The sequence below is a fragment of the Oncorhynchus mykiss genome, chromosome 7 (assembly GCF_013265735.2).
Source record: "Oncorhynchus mykiss isolate Arlee chromosome 7, USDA_OmykA_1.1, whole genome shotgun sequence".
In the NCBI taxonomy this organism is placed as follows: Eukaryota; Metazoa; Chordata; class Actinopteri; order Salmoniformes; family Salmonidae; genus Oncorhynchus; species Oncorhynchus mykiss.
This window is the reverse complement of record NC_048571.1, coordinates 66,961,835-66,989,287: the sequence shown is the minus strand read 5'-3', so window position 1 is coordinate 66,989,287 and position 27,453 is coordinate 66,961,835. Positions and strand designations below refer to the sequence as shown.

Here is a 27,453-nt window from a genome sequence, read left to right as displayed (position 1 = left end):
GTGGTAAGTGTTCATGATTTTTAATTATAATCAAAACTGAACACTAAACAAAACGACAAATTGGAAGAAAGAACAAAGGAAACAGTCCTGTCTAGTGAATACCACAAAACAGAAAATAAACACCCACCACACGGGTGGAAAAAGACTACCTAAGTATGATTCTCAATCAGAGACAACTAACGACACCTGCCTCTGATTGAGAACCATACCAGGCCAAACTCAAAAACCAACATAGAAACACAAACAGACTGCCCACCCCAACTCACGCCCTGACCATACTAAAACAAAGACAAAACAAAGGATCTAAGGTCAGAACGTGACAAACCTAAGAAAGAAATTGAGAAACCTATCCAACCAAAAACAGAGACCCAGAAAACCTGAGCCAACGCCTTCATTATGGTGAATCACTAAAACAATACAGAAATACACTATGGAAAAAGAAGGAACAGCAGGTCAGAAATCAGCTAAATGTAATTGAAGAATCCATAGAATCTAACCACTTCTGGGAAATTGGAACACACTAAACAAATACAAAGAGTTGTCTATCCAAAACAGATATGTATGGATAAACCACTTCTCCAATCTTTTTTGGCCTTATAACAAAGAACAGCAAAAACATATACATGATCAAATACAAATCTTAGAATAAACAATTAAAGACTACCAGAACCCACTGGATTATCCAATTACATTGAATGAACTACAAGACAAAATACAAACGCACCAATCCAAAAAGGCCTGCGGTGTTGATGGTATCCTCAATGACATGATAAAATATACAGACAACAAATTGCAACTGGATATACTTTTACTCTTTAACATCCTCCTTATCTCTGGCATCTTCCCTAATATTTGAAACCAAGGACTGATCACCCCAATCCACAGAATTTTAGACAAATTTGACCCCAATAACTACCATGGAATATGCATCAACAGCAACCTTTGGAAAATCCTCTGCATTGTCATTAACAGCAGACTTGTACATTTCCTCAGCGAAAACAATGTACTGAGCAAATGTCAAAAATTACCATTCGACAGACCACATAGTCCCCTTGCACACCCTAATTGACAAACACACAAACCAAAACAAAGGAAAAGTCTTCTCATGCTTTGTTGATTTCAAAAAACTTTTGACTCAATTTGGCATGAGGGTCTGATATACAAATTGATGGAAAGTGGTGTTGGGGAAAAACATACAATGTTATAAAATCCATGTACACAAACAACAAGTGTTTGGTTAAAATTGGCACAAAATCACACATTTCTTTCCACAGGGCTGTGGGATGAGACAGGGATGCAGCTTAAGCCCCACCCTCTTCAACATATATATCAGTGAATTGGCGAGGGCACTATAACATTCTGCAGCACCCGTCCTCACCCTACTAGAATCTGATGTCTACTGTTTTCTGATCTGGTGCTTTTATCCCCAACCAAGGAGGGCCTACAGCAGCACCTAGATCTTCTGCACAGATTCTGGACATTCCAAAAAAGGTCCAGTTGCCTGGACCACAAATACAAATTCCATCTAGACACCATTGACCTAGAGCACATACCTCAGCCTAAACATCATAGCCACAAGTAACTTCCACAAAGCTGTGAATGATCTGAGAGACCAGGCAAGAAGGGCCATCTATGCCATCAAAAGGACCATAAAATTTGACATACCAATTAGAATCTGGCTAAAAATACTTGAATCAGTTATAGATAGAAAAAAACTGAGCAAACTAGAATGCTATTTGGCCCTAAACAGAGAGTGCACGGTGCCACAATACCTGAACACTGTAACTGACTCACAATTTTTTTTTTATTTTTTTTTTTTATTTTACCTTTATTTAACCAGGCAAGTCAGTTAAGAACAAATTCTTATTTTCAATGACGGCCTGGGAACAGTGGGTTAACTGCCTGTTCAGGGGCAGAACGACAGATTTGTACCTTGCCAGCTCGGGGGTTTGAACTCACAACCTTCCGGTTACTAGCCCTTCCGGTTACTAGCCCAACGCTCTAACCACTAGGCTACCCTGCCGCCCCAATTAAGGAAAGCTTTGTCTATGTACTGGCTCAGTAAGCATAGCCTTGCTATTGAGAAAGGCTGTTGTTGACAGACCTCTCAAGAGAAGAAATGCTATGTGCACACTGCCCAACAAAATGAGGTGGAAACTGAGATGCATTTCCTAACCTCCTGTCAAATGTATGACCATATTAGAAACACATATTTCCCTCAGATTACACAGACCCACAAATAAATCGAAAGCAAATCCAATTTTGATAAACTCCCATATCTATTAGGTGAAATACCACAGTGTGCAATCACAGCAGCAAGATTTGTGACCTGTTGCCACAAGAAGAGGGCAACCAGTGAAGAACAAACACCATTGTAAATACAACCCATTTCAATGTTTATTTATTATCCCTTTTGTACTTTAACTTTTTTGCACATCGTTACAACACTATATACAGTACATAATATGACATTTGAAGTGTCTTTATTCTTTTGGAACTGTTGTAAGTGTAATGTTTATTGTAAAAATGTTATTGTTTATTTCACTTTCGTTTGTTATCAATTTCAATTGCGTTGGCAATGTAAACATATGTTTCCCATGCCAATAAAGCTCCTTAAATTGAAATTGAGAGATTGAGGGAGAGGGAGAGAGAGAGACAGATGCAGCAGGAGAGAAAGAGAACAATGATGAAACAGCGATAGTGTGTGATAAATAGGGGGAGGACAAAAGAGAGCTACTGTAGAGAGAGACAGAAAAAGAAAGAGCAATAGGGCAAGAGAGAGGGGCGACATCAATCGCTTTCGCTAAGGCAATGAAAAAGAGAGTCCGAAAAAAAGCAATTGTATGGTGTGACACAGAAGAGCCAAAGAGAGAGAGAAAGAGAATGTAGTAAGTGCACCTAGAGAAAAAAAATGCATTTACTTTCTCTTTTCACCAGAGAGAGGGCAAAGTAAACCATCTATTACAGTTTACCTTCACCCATGGGAGATGTGAAATTGGGGCACTCAGAGAGGGCAGAATGAGAACCTGAGTTACCTTGCAATTCCCATGACATAACAGGCCTTGAGAGTATCAAAGCAACACATTGAGAGATCAGTAGTATAGTAATATAATAATATATTATAAACTGGGTGGTTTGAGCCCTGAATTCTGATTGGCTGAAAGCCGTGGTATATCAGAACGTATACCATGGCTATGACAAAACAGTTAGTTTTACTGCTCTAATTACACTGGTACCCAGTTTATAATAGCAATAAGGCTCCTCGGGGGTTTGTGATATATGGCCAATATACCACGACAAAAGGCTGTGTCCAGGCACTTCGCGTTGGCCATATACCACACCTCCCCGGGCCTTATTGCTTAAATATATCCCATTTAACAGACACTTTCATCGAAAGCAACATACTGGCATGAGTGCAAAAACTATAGAATAGTAATTAGTGTAGTATAGTATAGTCAAATAAAATAAAACAAAATCAAATTGTATTTGTCACATTCACATGGTTAGCAGATGTTAATGCGAGTGTAGCGAAATGCTTGTGCTTCTAGTTCCGACAATGCAGTAATAACCAACAGTAATCTAGCTAACAATTCCAAAACTACTACCTTATAGACACAAATGTAAAGGGATAAAGAATATGTACATAAAGATATATGAATGAGTGATGGTAAAGAGCGGCATAGGCAAGATACAGTAGATGGTATTGAGTGCAGTATATACAGTGCCTTGCGAAAGTATTCGGCCCCCTTGAACTTTGCGAACTTTTGCCACATTTCAGGCTTCAAACATAAAGATATAAAACTGTATTTTTTTGTGAAGAATCAACAACAAGTGGGACACAATCATGAAGTGGAACGACATTTATTGGATATTTCAAACTTTTTTAGCAAATCAAAAACTGAAAAATTGGGCGTGCAAAATTATTCAGCCCCTTTACTTTCAGTGCAGCAAACTCTCTCCAGAAGTTCAGTGAGGATCTCTGAATGATCCAATGTTAACCTAAATGACTAATGATGATAAATACAATCCACCTGTGTGTAATCAAGTCTCCGTATAAATGCACCTGCACTGTGATAGTCTCAGAGATCCGTTAAAAGCGCAGAGAGCATCATGAAGAACAAGGAACACACCAGGCAGGTCCGAGATACTGTTGTGAAGAAGTTTAAAGCCGGATTTGGATACAAAAAGATTTCCCAATCTTTAAACATTCCAAGGAGCACTGTGCAAGCGATAATATTGAAATGGAAGGAGTATCAGACCACTGCAAATCTACCAAGACCTGGCCGTCCCTCTAAACTTTCAGCTCATACAAGGAGAAGACTGATCAGAGATGCAGCCAAGAGGCCCATGATCACTATGGATGAACTGCAGAGATCTACAGCTGAGGTGGGAGACTCTGTCCATAGGACAACAATCAGTCGTATATTGCACAAATCTGGCCTTTATGGAAGAGTGGCAAGAAGAAAGCCATTTCTTAAAGATATCCATAAAAAGTGTTGTTTAAAGTTTGCCACAAGCCACCTGGGAGACACACCAAACATGTGGAAGAAGGTGCTCTGGTCAGATGAAACCAAAATTGAACTTTTTGGCAACAATGCAAAATGTTATGTTTGGCGTAAAAGCAACACAGCTCATCACCCTGAACACACCATCCCCACTGTCAAACATGGTGGTGGCAGCATCATGGTTTGGGCCTGCTTTTCTTCAGCAGGGACAGGAAGATGGATGGAGCCAAATACAGGACCATTCTGGAAGAAAACCTGATGGAGTCTGCAAAAGACCTGAGACTGGGATGGAGATTTGTCTTCCTACAAGACAATGATCCAAAACATAAATCAAATCAAATCAAATCAAATTTTATTTGTCACATACACATGGTTAGCAGATGTTAATGCGAGTGTAGCGAAATGCTTGTGCTTCTAGTTCCGACAATGCAGTAATACCAAGTAATCTAACTAACAATTCCAAAACTACTGTCTTGTACACAGTGTAAGGGGATAAAGAATATGTACATAAGGATATATGAATGAGTGATGGTACAGAGCAGCATAGGCAAGATACATTAGATGGTATCGGGTACAGTATGTACAAATGAGATGAGTATGTAAACAAAGTGGCATAGTATAGTATAAAGTGGCTAGTGATACATGTATTACATAAGGATACCGTCGATGATATAGAGTACAGTATATACGTATGCATATGAGATGAATAATGTAGGGTAAGTAACATTTATATAAGGTAGCATTGTTTAAAGTGGCTAGTGATATATTTACATCATTTCCCATCAATTCCCATTATTAAAGTGGCTGGAGTTGAGTCAGTGTCAGTGTGTTGGCAGCAGCCACTCAGTGTTAGTGGTGGCTGTTTAATTAACAGTCTGATGGCCTTGAGATAGAAGCTGTTTTTCAGTCTCTCGGTCCCAGCTTTGAAAAAAGCAACATCTACAATGGAATGGTTAAAAAATAAACATATCCAGGTGTTAGAATGGCCAAGTCAAGGTCCAGACCTGAATCCAATCGAGAATCTGTGGAAAGAACTGAAAACTGCTGTTCACAAATGCTCTCCATCCAACCTCACTGAGCTCGAGCTGTTTTGCAAGGAGGAATGGGAAAAAATGTCAGTCTCTCGATGTGCAAAACTGATAGAGACATACCCCAAGCGACTTACAGCTGTAATCGCAGCAAAAGGTGGCGCTACAAAGTATTAACTTAAGGGGGCTGAATAATTTTGCACGCCCAATTTTTCAGTTTTTGATTTGTTAAAAAAGTTTGAAATATCCAATAAATGTCGTTCCACTTCATGATTGTGTCCCACTTGTTGTTGATTCTTCACAAAAAATACAGTTTTATATCTTTATGTTTGAAGCCTGAAATGTGGCAAAAGGTCGCAAAGTTCAAGGGGGCCGAATACTTTCGCAAGGCACTGTACATATGAGATGACTATGTAAACAAAGTGGCATAGTTAAAAGTGGCTAGTGATACATGTATTACATAAAGATGCAGTAGATGATATAGAGTACAGTATATACGTATACATATGAGATGAATAATGTAGGGTATGTAAACATTATATTAGTTAGCATTGTTTGAAGTGGCTAGTGATATATTTTACATAATTTCCCATCAATTCCCATTATTAAAGTGGCTGGAGTTGAGTCAGTGTGTTGGCAGCAGCCACTCAATGTTAGTGGTGGCTGTTTAACAGTCTGATGGCCTTGAGATAGAAGCTGTTTTTCAGTCTCTCGGTCCCAGCTTTGATGCACCTGTACTGACCTCGCCTTCTGGATGATAGCGGGGTGAACAGGCAGTGGCTCGGGTGGTTGTTGTCCTTGATGATCTTTATGGCCTTCCTGTGACATCGGGTGGTGTAGGTGTCCTGGAGGGCAGGTAGTTTGCCCCCGGTGATGCGTTGTGCAGACCTCACTACCCTCTGGAGAGCCTTACGGTTGTGGGCGGAGCAGTTGCCGTACCAGGCGGTGATACAGCCCGACAGGATGCTCTCGATTGTGCATCTGTAGAAGTTTGTGAGTGCTTTTGGTGACAAGCCACATTTCTTCAGCCTCCTGAGGTTGAAGAGGCGCTGCTGCACCTTCTTTACGATGCTGTCTGTGTGGGTGGACCAATTCAGTTTGTCTGTGATGTGTACGCCGAGGAACTTAAAACTTACTACCCTCTCCACTACTGTTCCATCGATGTGGATAGGGGGGTGTTCCCTCTGCTGTTTCCTGAAGTCCACAATCATCTCCTTAGTTTTGTTGACGTTGAGTGTGAGGTTATTTTCCTGACACCACACTTAGGACAGTAGATATCCCACTGTCCTAAGTTAAAGATCTTCATCGTATTATCAGTTGTGTTTTGTGAAATAACGAAACAATGTTTAAATGAATGGCCAGAACTAGCACCACATGGAGTGTGCCTCAAATGGCACATTATTCCCTATACTGCACTACGTATGACCAGAGCCTGGGCCAAAGTATTCACAGACCATTATTTTTTTCACATTTTGTTGTGTTACTGCCTGGTTTTAAAATGTATTACATTTTGATTTTGTATAACTGATCTACACACAATACTCCATTATGTCAAAATGGAATTTTGTTTGTAGAACCTTTTTTAATTAATAAAAAATGAAAATCTGAAGTGTCTTGAGTCAATAAGTATTTAACCCCTATTTTTTGGCAAGGCTAAATACATTCAGGAGTAGAAATGTGCTTAACAAATCACATAATAAGTTGCATGGACTCATGTGTTCAATAATATTGGTTAAAATTATTTTTTTATGACTACCCCATCTCTCTACCCCACATATACCATTTTCTGTAAGGTCCCTCAATCTAGTAGTGATTTTCAAGCACAGATTCAACCACAATGCCTTTTAAAGAAGGGCAAGGATTGGTAGATGTGTAAAATATATTAATTAGGCTTTGGATGGTGTCAATACACCCAGTCACTACAAAGATACAGGTGTTAGAGAGGAAGGAAACTGAGTTAGGAAGCCAAAGGTGATTTAAAAACAGTTCAAAACATCCTGTTTGTAATAAGGCAGTTAAGTAATCCTGCTAAAATATGTAAAATTAATTAATTTTACGTCCTGAATACAAAGCGTTATGTTGGGGGCAAATTAACACAACACATCATTAAGTACCACTCTTCAAATTTTCAAGCATGGTGGTGGCTGCATCATGTTCTGGGTATGCTCGTCATTGCCAAGGACTAGGGAGTTTTTTTAAGATAAAAATAAATGGAAGGGAGCTAAGCACAGGCAAAATCCTAGAGGAATACCTGCTTCAGTCTTCTTTCCAACAGACACTGGGAGATACATTCACTTTTCAGCAGGACAATAACCTAAAACACAAGGCCAAATCTACACTGGAGTTGCTTATCAAGATTACATTAAATTTATCTGAGTAGCTTCGTTAAAGTTTTGATTTTAAATGAGCTTTTTCACCTTTATTTAAATAGGCAAGTCAGTTAAGAACAAATTCTTATTTTCAATGACAACCTAGGAACAGTGGGTTAACTGCCTTGTTCAGAGAAAGAACGACCGATTTGAACCTTGTCAGCCCGGGGATTTGAGCTTGCAACCTTTTAGTTACTAGTCCAATGCTCTAACCACTAGGCTACCTGCCGCCCCAAAAAATAATAATGGACAAATATTGTACAATCATGGTGCAACGCTCTTATAAACTGACCCCCAAAATATTCATAGCTGTAATCTCTGCCAAAGGTGTTTCTAACATGTATTGTCTCAGGCGGGTGAATACTTATCTAATCAAGATATATTAGTGTTCTATTTTTCATAACTGAGTATTTTGTGTAGATCGTTGACCAAAAATTACAATTAAATCCATTTTAAACCCACTTTGTAACCCAATTGTAAAAAGTAAAGGGAAAGTATTCAGAACCCTTGACTTTTTCCACATTTTGTTACGTTACCATCTTATTCGAAAATTGATAAAACATTTTTTTTTCTCAGAAATCTACACACAATAACGACAACGTGAAAACAGGTTATTAGAAATGTTTGCCAATGTGGAAAAAAACAAAACAGAAATACCTTATTTACATACTGTAAGTATTCAAACACTTTGCTATGAGACTCGAAATTGAGGTCAGGTGCATTCTGTTTCCATTGATCATCCATGAGAGGTTTCTACAACTTGATTGGAGTCCACCTGTGGTAAATAAAATTGATTGGAAATTATTTGGGAAGGCACACACACCTGTCTATATAAGGTCCCACAGTTAACAGTGCATGTAAAGCTCTGAGACAGGATTGTGTTGACAAACAGATCTAGGGAATGGTAAAATTCTGCAGCATTCAAGGTCCAAGAACACAGTGGCCTCCATCATTCTTAAATGGAAGACTTTATCAATCACCAAGACTCTTCCTACAGCTGGCCGCCAAGCAAAACTGAGCAATCAGGGAGAAGGGCCTTGGTCAGGGAGGTCATGATGGTCACTCTGCCAGAGCTCCAGAGTTCCTCTGTGGAGATGGGAGAACCTTCCAGAAAGACAACCATCTGTGCAGCACTTCCAAAAACAGGCCTATATGGTATAGTGGCCAGACAGAAGCCTCTCCTCAGTAAAAGGCACATGACATCCCACTTGGAGTTTGACAAAAGGCACCTAAAGACTCTCTGACCATGAGAAACAAGATTCTCTGGTCTGATGAAACCAAGAGTCACGTCAGGAGGAGACCTGGCACCATCCATATGGTGAAGCACGGTAGTGGCAGCATTATGCTGTGGGGATGTTTTTCAGCGGCAGGGACTGGCTACGTAGTCAGGATTAAGGCAAGGATGAACGGAGCAAAGTACAGAAAGGTCCTTGATGAAAACCCACTACAGAGCACTCAAGATCTCAGACTGGGGTGAAGGTTCACCTTCCAACAGGACAACAGGACAATGTCCCTAAGCACACAGCCAAGACAACGCAGGAGTGGCTTCGGGACAAATCTATGAATATCCTTGAGTGGCCTAGCCAGAGCCTGGACTTGAACCCAATCAAACATCTTTGGAGAGACCTGAAAATAACTGTCAGCAATGCTCTTCATCCAACCTGACAGAGCTTGAGATGATCTGCAGAGAAGAAGGGTACAAAAGCTTGTAGCGTCATACCCAAGAAGACTCAAGGCTGTAATCGCTGCCAAAGGTGTTTCAACAATAAAGGGTCTAAATAGTTATGTAAATGTGATATTTCAATTTTTATTTTTAATACATTTGAAAAAAAAAACTAATTTTAGCTTGTCGCTTTATGAAGGGAAAAAAACAATTGAATCAATTTTAGAATAAGGCTGTAACGTAACAAGAAAAAAAGTCAAGGGGTCTGAATAGTTTCCAGCCTGAATTAAAAATGTAATAAATATATTTCTCACTCTTCTACACACAATACTTCATAATGGCAAAGTGAAAACGTGTTTTTAGAATTTGTAGCACATTTCTTGAAATGAAATTCAGAAATACTGTATCTAATATACATTAGTAGTCACACCCCTCAATCCAGGGCCAGCTCTAGCCTTTTGGGGGCCCCAAGCGAGGTTTGGTTGAGGGCCCCTCCCCCCCACTAGCAAAATATTTTAGTGTACCCTTCCCGCCTCTTGACGGTGGAGAGAAACAGTTACGTTTTAAAGTTGATTTCCTGCATTTCTAATAATTTTGCCATAGGGCAGAGATAAAAAAATAATTCCTTGCAATTCTACCCATTTTGCCATGACTGTTTTTTTTATTTTATTTTATTTTATTTATTTCACCTTTATTTAACCAGGTAGGCTAGTTGAGAACAAGTTCTCATTTACAACTGCGACCTGGCCAAGATAAAGCAACGCAGTGTGACAAACTCAGAGCTACACATGGAATAAACAAACATACAGTCAATAACACAATAGAAAAAGTATATATACAGTGCCTTGCGAAAGTATTCGGCCCCCTTGAACTTTGCGACCTTTTGCCACATTTCAGGCTTCAAACATAAAGATATAAAACTGTATTTTTTTGTGAAGAATCAACAACAAGTGGGACACAATCATGAAGTGGAACGACATTTATTGGATATTTCAAACTTTTTTAACAAATCAAAAACTGAAAAATTGGGCGTGCAAAATTATTCAGCCCCTTTACTTTCAGTGCAGCAAACTCTCTCCAGAAGTTCAGTGAGGATCTCTGAATGATCCAATGTTGACCTAAATGACTAATGATGATAAATACAATCCACCTGTGTGTAATCAAGTCTCCGTATAAATGCACCTGCACTGTGATAGTCTCAGAGGTCCGTTAAAAGCGCAGAGAGCATCATGAAGAACAAGGAACACACCAGGCAGGTCCGAGATACTCTTGTGAAGAAGTTTAAAGCCGGATTTGGATACAAAAAGATTTCCCAAGCTTTAAACATCCCAAGGAGCACTGTGCAAGCGATAATATTGAAATGGAAGGAGTATCAGACCACTGCAAATCTACCAAGACCTGGCCGTCCCTCTAAACTTTCAGCTCATACAAGGAGAAGACTGATCAGAGATGCAGCCAAGAGGCCCATGATCACTCTGGATGAACTGCAGAGATCTACAGCTGAGGTGGGAGACTCTGTCCATAGGACAACAATCAGTCGTATATTGCACAAATCTGGCCTTTATGGAAGAGTGGTAAGAAGAAAGCCATTTCTTAAAGATATCCATAAAAAGTGTTGTTTAAAGTTTGCCACAAGCCACCTGGGAGACACACCAAACATGTGGAAGAAGGTGCTCTGGTCAGATGAAACCAAAATTGAACTTTTTGGCAACAATGCAAAACGTTATGTTTGGCGTAAAAGCAACACAGCTGAACACACCATCCCCACTGTCAAACATGGTGGTGGCAGCATCATGGTTTGGGCCTGCTTTTCTTCAGCAGGGACAGGGAAGATGGTTAAAATTGATGGGAAGTTGGATGGAGCCAAATACAGGACCATTCTGGAAGAAAACCTGATGGAGTCTGCAAAAGACCTGAGACTGGGATGGAGATTTGTCTTCCAACAAGACAATGATCCAAAACATAAAGCAAAATCTACAATGGAATGGTTCAAAAATAAACATATCCAGGTGTTAGAATGGCCAAGTCAAAGTCCAGACCTGAATCCAATCGAGAATCTGTGGAAAGAACTGAAAACTGCTGTTCACAAATGCTCTCCATCCAACCTCACTGAGCTCGAGCTGTTTTGCAAGGAGGAATGGGAAAAAAATTCAGTCTCTCGATGTGCAAAAATGATAGAGACATACCCCAAGCGACTTACAGCTGTAATCGCAGCAAAAGGTGGCGCTACAAAGTATTAACTTAAGGGGGCTGAATAATTTTGCACGCCCAATTTTTCAGTTTTTGATTTGTTAAAAAAGTTTGAAATATCCAATAAATGTCGTTCCACTTCATGATTGTGTCCCACTTGTTGTTGATTCTTCACAAAAAAATACAGCTTTATATCTTTATGTTTGAAGCCTGAAATGTGGCAAAAGGTCGCAAAGTTCAAGGGGGCCGAATACTTTCGCAAGGCACTGTACAGTGTGTGCAAATGAGATAGGATAAGGGGGGTGAGGCAATAAATAGGCCATAGTGGCGAAATTATTACGATATGGCAAATTAAAGACTGGGGTGATAGATGTGCAGAAGATGAGTGTGCAAGTAGCAGTACTGGGGTGCAAAGGAGCAAAATAAATCAAATAAATAACAATATGGTGATGAGGTAGTTGGATGGGCTATTTACAGATTGGCTATGTACAGGTGCAGTGATCTGTGAGCTGCTCTGACAGCTGGTTCTTAAAGCCGGTGAGGGAGATATGAGTCTCCAGCTTCAGTGATTTTTGCAGTTCATTCCAGTCATTGGCAGCAAAGAACTGGAAGGAAAGGCAGCCGAAGGAGGAATTAGCTTTGGGGGTGACCAGTGAAATATGGAGCGCGTGCTACGAGTGGGTGCTGCTATGGTGACCAGTGAGCTGAGATAAGGCGGGGCTTTACCTAGCAATGACCTATAGATGACCTGGAGCCAGTGGCTTTGGCGATATGAACCAGGGCCAGCCAACGAGAGCATACAGGTCGCAGTGGTGGGTAATTTATGGGGCTTTGGTGACAAAACAGATGGTACTGTGATAGACTGCATCCAATTTGCTGAGTAGAGTGTTGGAGGCTATTTTGTAAATGACATCGCCGAAGTCAAGGATCGGTAGGATAGTCAGTTTTACTAGGGTATGTTTGGCAGCATGAGTGAAGGATGCCTTGTTGCAAAATAGGAAGCCGATTCTAGATTTCATTTTGGATTGGAGATGATTAATGTGAGTCTGGAAGGAGAGTTTACAGTCTAACCAGACATCTAGGTATTTGTAGTTGTCCACATATTCTAAGTCAGAACCGTCCAGAGTAGTGATGCTGGACGGGTGAGTAGGTGTGGGCAGCAATCGGTTGAAGAGCATGCATTTAGTTTTATTTGCATTTAAGAGCAGTTGGAGGCCACGGAAGGAGAGTTGTAATGGCATTGAAGCTCGTCTGGAGGTTAGTTAACAAAGAAGGGCCAGATGTATACAGAATGGTGTCGTCTGCTTAGAGGTGGATCAGAGAATCACCAGCAGCAAGAGCGACATCAGTGACGTATTCAGAGAAGAGAGTCGGCCCGAGGATTGAACCCCGTGGCACCACCATAGACTGCCAGAGGCAGTGTTGGGAGTGATCAGCCAACGATCAAATTGGGTTGCCTATGGTTTGCAGGGGTGGAAGTAATTAATTAAAAATACTCTTGTTACTGTAATTGATTAGCTTTGTTCGTAATTCAGTAATTTTGATTTTACTCAAGTATGTTTTGAATTAGGTATTGTACTTCGCTCCCTTTTTAAAACCATCCGTTACAGAATACAAATGTGTAGGCTCTCTCTGGTCTGATCCATAATAGACCCTTTTCCAGTACACGAAACACTGAGGTCACGGACACAAACGCATGCGATTCTTGACAGCAGTAAGATAGCCATCGTCACCTGCGCCCATTCAGCATAGCCTAGATTTATGTTTTTATTACTTCTAAACAAAATAACTTTGGGGGGGTTCTCATACGTTTACAATGATGTTTTGATTCTTGCTTGAACAGCCGCTAAGATTATATTTGGTTGTGATCTTTGCAAAATAACTATTTTGGATGCAGCAGTTGTTAGCTAGAATGCTAACGTTCATTGATATTACAGTGGCAAGAAAAAGTATGTGAACCCTTTAGAATTACCTGGATTTTTGCACAAATTGGTCATCAAATTTGATCTGATTTTCATCTAAGTAACAACAATAGACAAACAGTGTGCTTAAAATAATAACACACAAAGTATTGTATTTCTCATGTCTATATTAAATACATCATTTAAACATTCACAGTGTAGGTTGGAAAAAGTATGTGAACTCCTAGGCTCATGATTTCTCCAAAAGCTAATTAGAGTCAGGAGTCAGCTAACCTGGAGTCCAATCAATGAGACGAGATTGGAGATGTTGGTTAGAGCTGCCTTGCCCTATAAAAAAACCACACAAAATTGGAGTTTGATATTCACAAGAAGCATTGCCCGATGTGAACCATGCCACAAACAAAAGAGATCTCAGAAGATCTAAGATGAAGAATTGTGGACTTGCATAAAGCTGGAAAGGGCAACAAAAGTATCTCTAAAAGCCATGATGTTTATCAGTCCACAGTAAGACAAATTGTCTATAAAATGGAGAAAGTTCAGCACTGTTGCTACTCGACCTAGGAGTGGCCATCCTGCAAAGATGACTGCAAGAGCACAGCGCAGAATGCTCAATGAGGTTAAGAATCCTAGAGTGTCAGGTAAAGACTTACAGAAATCTCTGGAACATGCTAACATTTCTGTTAACAAGTCTACGATATGTAAAACACTAAACAATAATGGTGTTCATGGGAGGACACCACAGAAGAAGCCACTGCTGTCAACAACAACAAAAAACATTGCTGCCTGTCTGAAGTTTGCAAAAGTGCATCTGGATGTTCCCCAGCGCTACTGGCAAAATATCCTGTGGACAAATGAAACTACAGTTGAGTTGTTTGGAAGTAACACACAACACTATGTGTGGAGAAAAAGGCACAGCACAGCACAGCAACATCAAAACCTCATCCTAACTGTAAAGTATGGTGGAGGGAGCATCATGGTTTGCGGCTGCCTTGCTCCCTCAGGGCCTGGACAGCTTGCTATCAACAACCAAAAAATTAATTCCCAAGTTTATCAAGACATTTTTCAGGAGAATGTAAGGCTGTCTGTCCGCCAGTTGAAGCTCAACAGAAGTTGGATGATGTAACAGGACAACGACCTAAAAAACAGAAGTAAATCAACAACAGAATGGCTTCAACAAAAGAAAATAGGACCTCAACCCGATTGAAATGCTGTGGCATGACCTCAAGAGAGCAGTCCCAAGAATATTGCTGAACTCAAACAGTTTTGTAAAGAGGAATGGTCCAGAATTCATCCTGACCACAGAACATGTTTGGTTGAGGTTATTGCTGCCAAAGGAGGGTCAACCAGTTATTAAATCCATGGGTTCACATACTTTTTCTACCCTGCAATGTTAATGTTTACACGGTGTGTTCAATGAAGACATGAATGCGTATAATTGTTTGTGTTTTATTTTATTTTGAGATTCTTCAAAGTATCCACCCTTTGCCTTGATGACAGCTTTGCACACTCTTGGCATTCTCTCAACCAGCTTGATGAGTAATGATTTTCCAACAGTCTTGAAGGAGTTCCCACATATGCTGAGAACGTGTTGGCTGCTTTTCCTTCCTCTGCGGTCCAACTCAACCCAATCCATCTCAATTGAGTTGAGGTCAGGTGAATGTGCAGGCCAGGTCATCTGATGCAGCACTCACACCACTCTCCTTCTTGGTCAAATGGCCCTTACACAGCCTGGAGGTGTGTATTGTCCTGTTGAAAAACAAATGATTGTCCCACTAAGCGCAAACCAGATGGGATGACGTATCACTGCAGAACACTGTGGTAACCATGCTGGTTAAGTGTGCCTTTAATTCTCAATAAATCACTGACACTGTCACCAGTAAAACCCCCACACCATCACACCTCCTCCATGCTTCACGGTGGGAACCACACATGTAGAGGTCATCTGTTCACCTACTCTGCATCTCACAAAGACACTGCGGTTGGAACCAAAAATCTCAAATTTGGACTCATCAAACCAAAGGACAGATTTCCACCGGTCTACTGTCCATTGCAAGTTTCTTCTTCTAATTGGTGTCTCCTTTAGTAGTGGTTTCTTTGCAGCAATTCAACCATGAAGACCTGATTCACGCAGTCTCTTCTAAACAGTTGATGTTGAGATGTGTCTGTTACTTGAACTCTGTGAAGCATTTATTTGGACTGCAATCTGAGGTGCAGTTGACTGTAATGAACTAATCCTCTGCAGCAGAGGTAACTCTGGGTCTGCCTTTCCTGTGGCGGTCCTCATGAGAGCCAGTTTCATCATAGCGCTTGATGGTTTTTGCGACTGCACTTGAAGAAACTTTCAAAGTTCTTGACATTTCCCGGATTGACTGACCTTTTGTCTTAAAGTAATGAAGGACTTTCATTCCTCTTTGCTATTTGAGCTGTTCTTGCCACATTATGGACTTGGTCTATTGCCAAATAGGGCTATCTTCTGTATAGCACCCCTACCTTGACACAACAGAACTGATTTGCTCAAACGCATTAAGGAGGAAAGAAATTCCACAAATTAACTTTTAACAAGGCACACCTGTTAATTTAAATGCATTCCAGGTGACTACCCCATGAAGCTGGTTGAGAGAATGCCAATAGTGTGCAAAGCTGTCATCAAGGCAAAGGGTGGCTACTTTGAAGAATCTCAAATATAAAATATATTTTGATTTGTTTAACACCTTTTTGGTTCCAACATGATCCCATAAGTGTTAGTTCATAGTTTAGATTTCTTCATTATTATTCTACAATGTAACTTAAGAATGTAGATGACAAAAAACCCTTGAATGGGTAGGTGTGTCCAAACTTTTGACTGGTATGTACCTAAACAATAAAAACTTAGTTCATACTATACATTGATGTCCTCTCTTCCTTTGTCAATGTATTTAATTGAAAAGATCATGAGTAACAACGTTCAGGTAACCTTAGCGAAATTAGGTCATTATTTTAATTTTAAAAGGAACTAAGTTACTTTTAGTCTGAGTACTTATTAAATTAGCGACTTTTTACTTTTACTTGAGTAGTTGTTTACACCAGTAGTTTTACTTCGACTTGAGTAAAATGTCATTAAAGTAACAGTACTTCTACTTGAGTAGGAAAATGCAGTACTCTTTCCACCCATGATGGTTTACAAACCAAAGACTAATATTCAAGAGCCAAGACCAATATTTATACCAGGACACTGGTTCCAAGATCCAGACCCAGACACAGTGATTTGAGACCATGACAAGTTCAAGACATAATTTATGTGGTCTTGAGTGGTCTCAAGACCAAGACCACTAGAACAACAGTCCATGGGCCATTTCTTAAATTGTAAGAAACTCAAGTAGAGTAAACTCGAGTACAGTACAGAGCACAGTACAGTAAAGTACAGTGTAGTGCACAGTAGAGTACAATAGAGTAGGTTAAAGTACAGTATAGTAAAGCACAGTACAGTAAAGTACAGTACAGTAGATTACTGAACAGTAGAGCACAGTACGGTCTGTCTTCCTATATACAGGAGAGAGAGAGAGAGAGAGAGAGAAAGAGAGAGAGAGAGAGAGAGAGAAAGACACAGACAGAGATGGAGAGAGAGAGAGCGCTGGTGTGTCTACATCCCTGGACAGCCTCTATTGATCGCCACCCGGCACACATCACCACAACTTTCACAAATTGCTATTGAGAAGTGACCTGTAATGCAATTACTCCTCAATCCGGGGCCTCGGACACCATCAATTATTAAAAGCTGCCCGAGCCACGGCATGGCTGATACTGTTCCACCTCCACTCCCCATGTTGTCATTCTGCTCCCCCAGATAAAACATATTATGGCTATGGGCAAAATGTCTACATTGGGATTATTGGAATTAAAGGTGTTACATATTCCAGAGGTGTGTGTGTATGTCCTCTATTGAAGCTATACCTATGGACTCTGGTTAAAAGTAGTGCACTATACATTATATGGAATAGGGTGCCATTTGCGATGCATCCATGGTCTTTGTGCAGACGGGCCCGCCCTCTTAACCCCCCTTCTCTCCCAACACCCACACTCACAGAACCGAACCCCTGCCTCACCCAGAGAGCCAGGCAGTTATTGACCAATGAGGCGACTTATTGAGAAAGCTGCCATGAAACTGGGTCGAGCAGCCAATCAATGCTATAGATTTCTGGACCCGGCATTATCTCTCCTCGGGAAAAAAGAAACAGACACAAAATCAGTGGTACTGAGACGCCTCTCTCTCTCTCTCTATCTCTCCCTCCATCACCCATCTCTCCTTTCCTTTCCTTTCCTTTCCCTCAGTTCTTTTTGTCCCTGTGTTGAACCAGTGTAAGGGAGAGAGGGAAAGAGGGATGGCAGAAGGGTGTGTGTGTATATGAACAGGCTCTGAAATGACACATTGATTCACGAGCTTCTAAATATTTTCATCTGGCTCCCAGTTTGAACTATTACAGTATGAGTCAATCGGTACCGGATTTTTGTGTGTGTGTGTCTGTCTGTCTGTCTGTCTGTCTGTCTGTCTGTCTGTCTGTGCGTGTTTGAATGCTCACGGCTTTACACGTGTGTATTTGTGTATGTGTGTTTATGAGTGCGAGAGAGTATTTGTGTGTGGGTGTTTACAAACAAGGTACAGGCTGATCATGCCCCGTGTTCCCCCCCCCCCCTCCCCCCTCCCTGCTAGGGAGGCCCTGTGCCAAAATCAATAAAGGCTTTCTGATGCATCATGCTGTTGTATGAGTCTGAAACGTGAGAGGGGATCATAAATATGTCGTCCAGAGGCACACATTGGGACAGGTCCTGTTTTATACAGGTCATTTACACTGTGAATTATTTCATAGACGCACACTTTGAATAAATAATCTAATGCAAGATTTCTTATGTTTAGTTTATGTCTGGCATTAGTTTGACCTCAGCATAAGTTCTTCTTTGTAAAAGGTGGGAACCTGATAATGTGCCAGCAGCTGTGAAAACCTGTGGTGATACACAAGTACACAGTCTAATCAATGTCAATCAGTAATCAGTCACTTCAACTGTGATTATGATACATAAAAACAAAGAAGTATCTTATCCTACTAAAATACATACTAGTAGTTTAGCTGACTCCACACAAAGAACTGTATTACCAAATTACCAATCTGGCCCTCATACCATCATGGCCACCTTATCATCCCTAATATACAATTGGCTCATTCATCCCCTTCCTCTCCCTTGTAACTATTCCGCAGGTCGTTGGAATGTGTTCTCAGTCAACTTACCTGGTAAGGGTTAATAAATAACATATACAATGTTGAATGCACCACTAACTGATACAATCCATTAACACTAGCATTGCTACATTCTCCAAAAAAAGCTAGCCAGGAAATTCTGGACATTGCTAGATATCCATCTAAACGTCAACATGCTAGGAAGTCGAAAATAAGATCAAACTTCCAAAAGTTGAACTATCACTTGTAATAATAGGTCAGAGATACTCAAATCAAGCACAGTTTCACTTTTTTTTGTTGCCTGGTAGGTAACTGCATTCACCTGGTGCACTGGGTCTAAATCAAACCCTGACTAAAGGGCGAGAATGAAGTGGAAATCAAGCTCCAGATTTGAGTATCCCTGCATTTGGAAAGTATTCAGACCCCTTGACTTTTTCCACAGTTTGTTACGTTACAGCCTTATTCTAAAATCGATTGAAGATTTTTTTTCTGTTATCAATCTATACACAATACCCCATAATGAAAAACTGAAAACAGGTTTATAGAAATTTTTGCACATTTAAAAAAAATACAAAACAGAAATACCTTATTTACAGAGGTATTCAGAGCTCAGGTGCATCCTGTTTCCACTGATCATCCTTGAGAGGTTTCTACAACTTGATTGGAGTCCACCGGGGGTAAATTCAATTGATTTCACATGATTTGGAGAGAAACACACCTTATAAGGTCCCATAGTTGACCGTGCATGTAAGCACGAAAACCAAGCCATGAGGTCGAAGGAATTGTTCGTAGAGCTCCGAGACAGGATTGTGTCGAGGCACAGATCTGGGGAAGGGACCCAAACATTTCTGTAGCATTGAATGTCCCCAAAAACACAGTGGCCTTCATCATTCTTAAATGGAAGAAGTTTGGAACCACCAAGACTCTTCCTAGAGCTGGTGGCCCGGCCAAACTGAGCAATCGGGGGAGAAGTTCCTTGGTCAGGGAGGTGACCAAGAACCCGATGGTCACTCTGACAAAGCTCCAGAGTTCCTCTGTGGAGATGGGAGAACCTTCCAGAAGGAAAACCATCTCTGCAGCACTCCACCAATCAAGTGTTTATGGTAGAGTGGCCAGACGGAAGCCACTCATCAGTAAAAGGCACATGACAGCCCTTGGAGTTTGCCAAAAGGCAACTAAAGGACTCTTTAGACCATGAGAAACAAGATTATCTGGTCTGATGAAACCAAGAACTCTTTGGCCTGAATGCCAAGCATCACGTCTGGAGGAAACCTCGCACCATCGCTACGGTGAAGCATGGTGCTGACAGCATCATGCTGTGGGGATGTTTTTCAGCGGCATGGACTGGGAAACTAGTCAAGATGGAGGGAAAGATGAACGGAGCAAAGTACAGAGAGATCTTTGATTAAAACCTGCTCCAGAGTGCTCAGGACCTCAGACTGGGGGGGGGGGGGGGGGGGGGGGGTGACAGTTCACATTCCAACAGGACAACGACCCTAAGTACACAGCCAAGACAACGCAGGAGTGGCTTCGGGACAAGTCTCTGAATGTCCTTGAGTGGCCCAACCAAAGCCCAAACATGAACCCAAGAGACATGAAAATAGCTGTGCAGCGACACTCCCTATCCAACCTGACAGAGCTTGAGAGAATCTGCAGAGAATAATGGGAGAAACTCCCCAAATACATGTATGCCAGGTTTGTAGCCTCATACCCAAGAAGACTTGAGGCTGTAATTGCTGCCAAGGGTGCTTCAAGAAAGTATTCAGTAGAGGGTCTGAAAACTTATGTAAAAGGGATTTTTATATATATATAAATTTGTACATATATACATTTATTATACATTTGCAAAAAAATATATAATAACTGTTTTTGCTTTGTCATTATGGGTTATTGTGTGTAGATTGATGAGAGGGATAGTTGGGTAAAAAGAAAAGAAGCAAATGCAGATTACGCAGCATATAAAATGTCCCACTGCCTTTCTCATCTCTCTGCCAAGTCCCTGTTCTTTCCCTAATGAACTAATTTGATGCGTTTTGCCGTCTTTACCTCTATAAGGCTTCATAGAAGGCATCTCCCAGACTCGTCTGCTTCTTTAAGATTGGCTGCTCATACTTGGACTGTCCCAGACAATTATAACTGTTTACTTAACATTCACAATGAGTCGACAAATCTGAGCAATCATCGGCGGATCCGATTAGGGATTGACTAATTAGCATTTCTTATTAAATGATGGTGATGGGTAGTGACTTCAGTTACATTTATTTGACAAACGCTACGGGGGCTGGTCTCGTCTAGTCGCTAAAGCTTTCAAAATGTATGGATCGCTACATGAAAAAGGGCCCTTTATTGCTAACATAGATGCCGTACCACGTACAACACTCAAATAAGACAAAAACTTCCAACGCAAACACATTCCATGTGAATGTAAAATCCCCTTCTCGTTCAAGCCAAATATTTAATCTCTCTTATTTTTTTGTGTGTGACTATGCCATTCCTGCTCTGTGGGAAGAAGGGAAGGGCGGATGAAATAAGAGAAAGAGTGAGGGATCCACAGCGGCAGAGGCAGCACACGCCTCCTCTCTTCCCCACTGCACGTCTATGATGTCATAATCATTCACATCAAAGGCTTTCTGCTCAACACGGCGACTGTCAACCTCCCTGGAGGCGTCATTAAAAAACGAACAGACCCAACCGAGCGAGCCCTGACAGAGACGCATCAAAACTCAGGCAAATCAACACACACGTACGCACGCACGCAGACCCGCGCGTGCACATGCATGCATGCACACACACACATCAGCTATAAATAGGCCGGCTCTGATGTGATGCTGTGTGGTTTCTTCTTGTGGGTTAGTGTGACTGTCAGAGGGAGAATGAAAAGGGGAGGTGAGGGGGAGAAAGAAGGAGATTGAGGCATGGAGAGAAAGAAAGCGAACAAACGTGAAAAGGGACATGTGTGGGCATGTGTGGTAGTGTATACAGTATGTCAACAGAAAGTTAGGAAATAAATACAAATGTGTGGTACATTTGAGAATAAACGTGTGGTGGCGAGCTGCATGGGTGTCGAATTGGTTTATCATTTGATATTGTTCTAATTGTTTTTACATTTTATTTCACCTTTATTTAGCCCGGTAGGCTAGTTGACAACAAGTTCTCATTTACAACTGCGACCTGGCCAAGATAAAGCAAAGCAGTGCGACACAAACAACAACACAGAGTTACACATGGAATAAAAGAAATAGAGTCAATAATACAATAGAAAAAGTCTATATACAGTGTGTGCAAATGAGGTAGGATAAGGGAGGTAAGGCAATAAATAGGCCATAGTGGAGAGATAATTACAATATAGCAATTAAACACTGGAGTGAAATATGCGCAGAAGATGAATGTGCAAGTAGAGATACTGGGGTGCAAAGGAGCAAAATAAATAAATAACAGTATGGGGACGAGGTAGTTGGATGGGCTATTTAACAGACGGGCTATGTACATGTGCAGTGATATGTGAGCTGCTCTGCGAGCTGGTGCTTAAGGTTATTGAGGGAGATATGAGTCTACAGCTTCAGTGATTTTTTTCAGTTCGTTTCAGTCATTGGCAGCAGAGAACTGGAAGGAAAGGGGGCCAAAGGAGGAATTGGCTTTGGGGGTGACCAGTGAAATATACAGTTGAAGTCGGAAGTTTACATACACTTAGGTTGGAGTCATTTAAACTCCACAAATGTCTTCTTAACAAACTATAGTTTTGGCAAGTCAGTTAGGACATCTACTTTGTGCATGACACAAGTAATTTTTCCAACAATTGTTTACAGACAGATTATTTCACTTATAATTCACTGTAGCACAATTCAAGTGGATCAGAAGTTTACATACACTAAGTTTACTGTGCCTTTAAACAGCTTGGAAATTCCAGAAAATGATGTCATGGCTTTAGAAGCTTCTGATAGGCTAATTGACATCATTTGAGTCAATTGGAGGTGTACCTGTGGATGTATTTCAAGGCCTACCTTAAAACTCAGTGCCTCTTTGCTTGACATTGTGGGAAAATCGTAGGAAATCAGCCAAGACCTCAGAAAAGAATTGTAGACCTCCACAAGTCTGGTTCATCCTTGGGCGCAATGTCCAATGCCTGAAGGTACCACATTCATCTGTACAAACAATAGTAGGCAATTATAAACACCATGGGAACACGCAGCCGTCATACCGCTCAGGAAGGAGACGTGTTCTGTCTCCTAGAGATGAACGTACTTTGGTGCGAAAAGAGCAAATCAATCCCAGACAACAGCAAAGGACTTTGTGAAGATGCTGGAGGAAACAGGTACAAAAGTATATATATCCACAGAAAAACGAGTCCTATAGCGACATAATCTGAAAGGCCACGCAGCAAGGAAGAAGCCACAGCTTCAAAACCGCCATAAAAAAGCCAGACTACGATTTGCAACTGCACATGGGGACAAAGATTATACTTTTTGGAAAATGTCCTCTGGTCTGATGAAACAAAAATAGAACTGTTTGGCAATAATGACCATCGTTATGTTTGGAGGAAAAAGGGGGAGGCTTGCAAGCCGAAGAACACCATCCCAACCGTGAAGCATAGGGGTGGCAGCATCATGTTGTGGGAGTGCTTTGCTGCAGGAGGGTCTGGTGCACTTCACAAAATAGATGGAATCATAAGGCAGGGACATTATGTGGATATATTGAAGCAACATCTCAAGACATCAGTCAGGAAGTTAAAACTTGGTTGCAAAAGGATCTTCCAAATGGACAATGACCCCAAGCATACTTCCAAAGTTGTGGCAAAATGGCTTAAGGACAACAAAGCCAATGTATTGGAATGGCCATCAGAAAGCCCTGACCTCAATCTTATAGAACATTTGTGTGCAGAATTGAAAAGGCGTGTGCGAGCAAGGAGGCCTACAAACCTGACTCAGTTACACCAGCTCTGTCAGGAGGAATGGGCCAAATTTCACCCAACTTATTGTGGGAAGCTTGTGGAAAGTTATCAAAACGTTTGACTCAAGTTAAAGAATTTAAAGGCAATGCTACCAAATACTAATTGAGTGTATGTAAACTTCTGACTCATTGGGAATGTGATGAAAGAAATAAAAGCTGAAATAAATCATTCTCTCTATTATTATTCTGACATTTCACATTCTTAAAATAAAGTGGTGATCCTAACTGGCCTAAGACAGGGAATTTCTACTAGGATTAAATGTCAGGAATTGTGAAAAATTTAGTTTAAATGTATTTGGCTAAGGTGTATGTAAACTACTGACTTCAACTGTACCTTCTGGAGCGCATGCTACGGGTGGGTGCTGCTATGGTGACCAGTGACCTGAGATAAGGCGGTGCTTTACCTAGCAAAGACTTTTAGATGACCTTGAGCCAGTGGGTTTGGCAAAGAATTTGAAGAGCATACAGGTCGCAGTGGTGGGTAGTAGATGGGACTTTGCTGACAAAATGGATGGCATTGTGATAGACTGCATTCAGTGTTGGAGGCTATTTTGTAAATGACAATGCCAAAGTCAAGGATCGGTAGTATAGTCAGTTTTACGAGGGTATGTTTGGCAGCATGAGTGAAGGATGCTTTGTTGTGAAATAGGAAGCCAATTCTAGATTTAATTTTGGATTGGAGATGCTTAATGTGAGTCTGGAAGGAGCGTTTACAGCCTACCAGACATCTAGGAATTTGTAGTTATCGACATATTTTAAGTCAGAACTGTCCAGAGTAGGGATGCTGGACGGGCGGGCAGGAGCGGGCAGCGATCGGTTGAAGAGCATGCATTTACTTTTACTTGCATTTAAGAGCAGTTGGGGGCCACGGAAGGATTGTTGTATGGCATTGAAGCTCATCTGGAGGGTTGTTAACACAGTGTCCAAAGAAGGGCCATAAGTATACAGAATGGTGTCGTCTGCGTAGAGGTGGATCAGAGACTCACCAGCAGAAAGAGCAACATCATTGATGTATACAGAGAAAAGAGTTGGCCCGAGAATTTAATCCTGTAGCACCCCCATGGAGACAGGCCCTCTGATTTGACACACTGAACTCTGTCAGAGAAGTAGTTGGTGAACCAGGCGAGGCAGTCATTTGAGACACCAAGGCTGATGAGTCTGCCGATAAGAATGTGGTGATTGACAGTGTCGAATGCCTTGGCCAGGTCGATGAATACAGCTGCACAGTATTGTCTCTTATCGATGACGGTTATGATATCGTTTAGGACCTTGAGCGTGGCTGAGGTGCACCCATGACCAGCTCGGGAAACCAGATTGCATAACGGAGAAGGTACGGTGGGTTTCAAAATGGTCGATGATCTGTTTGTTAACTTGGTTTTCGAAGACCTTCGAATGGCAGGGAAGGATAGAAATAGGTCTGTAGCAGTTTGGGTCTAGAGTATCTCCCCCTTTGAAGAGGGGGATGACTGCGGCAGCTTTCCAATCTTTGGGGATCTCAGATGATACGAAAGAGAGGTTGACAAGGCTAGTAATAGGGGTTGCAACAATTTTGACAGATAATTTTAGAAAGAGAGGGTCCAGATTGTCTAGCCCAGCTGATTTGTAGGGGTCCAGATTTTGTAGCTCTTTCAGAACATCAGCTATCTGGATTTGGGTGAAGGAGAAATGGGGGAGGCTTGGGCAAGTTGCTGCGGGGGGTGCAGGGCTGTTGACCGGGGTAGCCAGGTGGAAAGCACGGCCAGCCGTAGAAAAATGCTTATTGAAATTCTCAATTATCGTGTATTAATCAGGGGTGACAGTGTTTCCTAGCCTCAGTGTAGTGGGCAGCTGGGAGGAGGTGCTCTTCTTCTCCATGGTCTTTACAGTGTCCCAAAACATTTTGGTGTTTGTGCTACAGGATGCACATTTCTGTTTGAAAAAGCTAGCCTTTGCTTTCCTAACTGCCTGTGTATATTGGTTCCTAACTTCCCTGAAAAGTTGCATATCACGGGGGCTATTCGATGCTAATGCAGTACGCCACAGGATGTTTTTGTGCTGGTCAAGGGCAGTCAGGCCTGGAGTGAACCAAATGTTCCTGGTTCTACATTTTTTGAATGGGGCATTCTTATTTAAGATGGTGAGGGAAGCACTTTTAAAGAATAACCAGGCATCGTCTACTGACAGAATGAGGTCAATATCCTTCCAGGATACCCGGGCCAGGTTGATTTGAAAGGCCTGCTCACTGAAGTGTTTTAGGGAGCGTTTGACAGTGATGAGGGGTGGTCGCTTGACCGCAGACCCATTATGGACACAGGCAATGAGGCAGTGATCGCTGAGATCCTGGTTGTAGACAGCAGAGGTGTATTTGGAGGGCAGGTCGGTTAGCATGATATCTATGAGGGTGCCCGTGTTTACGGATTTGAGGTTGTACCTAGTGGGTTCATTGATCATTTGCGTGAGATTGAGGGCATCAAGCTTAGATTGTAGGATGGCCGGGGTGTTAAGCATGTCCCAGTTTAGGTTACCTAACAGCATGAGCTCTGAAGACAGATGGGGGGCAATCAATTCACATATGGTGTCCAGGGCACAGCTGGGGCAGAAGGTGGTCTATAGCAAGCAGCAACGAGGAGAGACTTGTTTCTGGAGAGGTGGATTTTTAAAAGTAGAAGCTCAAATTTTTGGGGTACAGACCTGGATATTAAGACAGTTCTCTGCAGGCTATCTCTGCAGTAGATTGCAACTCCACCCCCTTTGGAAATTCTATCTTGTCTGAAAATGTTCTAGTTAGGGATGGATATTTCAGGATTTTTGTTCTTCCTAATCCAGGATTCAGACACGGTTCGAACATCCGGGTCGGCAGAGTGTGCTAAAGCAGTGAATAAAACAAACTTAGGGAGGAGGCTTCTAATGTTAACATGCATGAAACCAAGGCCTTTATGGTTACAGAAGTCAACAAATGAGAGTGCCTGGGAAATGTGAGTGGAGCTAGGCGTTGCAGGGCCTGGATTAACCTCTACATCACCAGAGGAGCAGAGGAGGAGTAGGATAAGGGTACGTTTAAAGGCTATAAGAACTGGTCGTCTAGTACGTTCGGAACAGAGAGTAAAAGGAGCAGGTTTCTGGGCACGGTAGAATAGATTCAAGGCATAATGTACAGACAAATGTATGGTAGGATGTGAATACAGTGGAGGTAAACCTAGGCATTGAGTGACGATGAGAATGATATTGTCTCTATAAACATAATTATTTTACCATTCGTTTACCATATATTCTCCTGGCTGTATGAGAAGGTGTTTGAGGGGACATACAGTACATAGAGCAAATGGGCACCCTCTTCCCAATTTAGTGCACTAGCTATGGTCAGAAGTAGTACACTATATAGGGAATAGGGTACAAAGACTATTACACTGTGGTGGTATCTTACCCCTGGCAGGGTCTTCTGCTCGTGGAGGGCATTCTGAGCTTTCAGGGCCGACTCTCTGGTACAGTAGGTAAGGAAGGCACAGCCTGAGAGAGAGGACAGAGAGGGCAGAGAGATGGTAAAGAAATGTTAGCATACTGGGACAAACACTGAGACAGCAACTGGAGGAGGAGACCACTCAAAACCATCACAGAGAAAAGCCAAAAACAACACAAACAT

At 41.5% G+C, this 27,453-nt stretch overlaps 1 protein-coding gene across 12 annotated transcripts in view; it reads right to left on the bottom strand.

Moving 5' to 3' along the window:
* The window catches only part of LOC110529005 (CUGBP Elav-like family member 4), a 118,035-nt gene that overhangs the window by 59,785 nt on the left and 30,797 nt on the right, over positions 1 to 27,453 (bottom strand). For 9 of the 12 annotated variants that reach the window (XM_036983883.1, XM_036983889.1, XM_036983885.1 and 6 more), the window contains exon 2: positions 27,238 to 27,320. In XM_036983883.1, coding sequence (XP_036839778.1) covers positions 27,238 to 27,320 — 83 coding nt within the window. Of the gene's footprint in view, positions 1 to 27,237; positions 27,321 to 27,453 lie in introns of those variants that run through there. The other 3 variants (XM_036983890.1, XM_036983892.1, XM_036983891.1) reach the window with 2 other exon arrangements.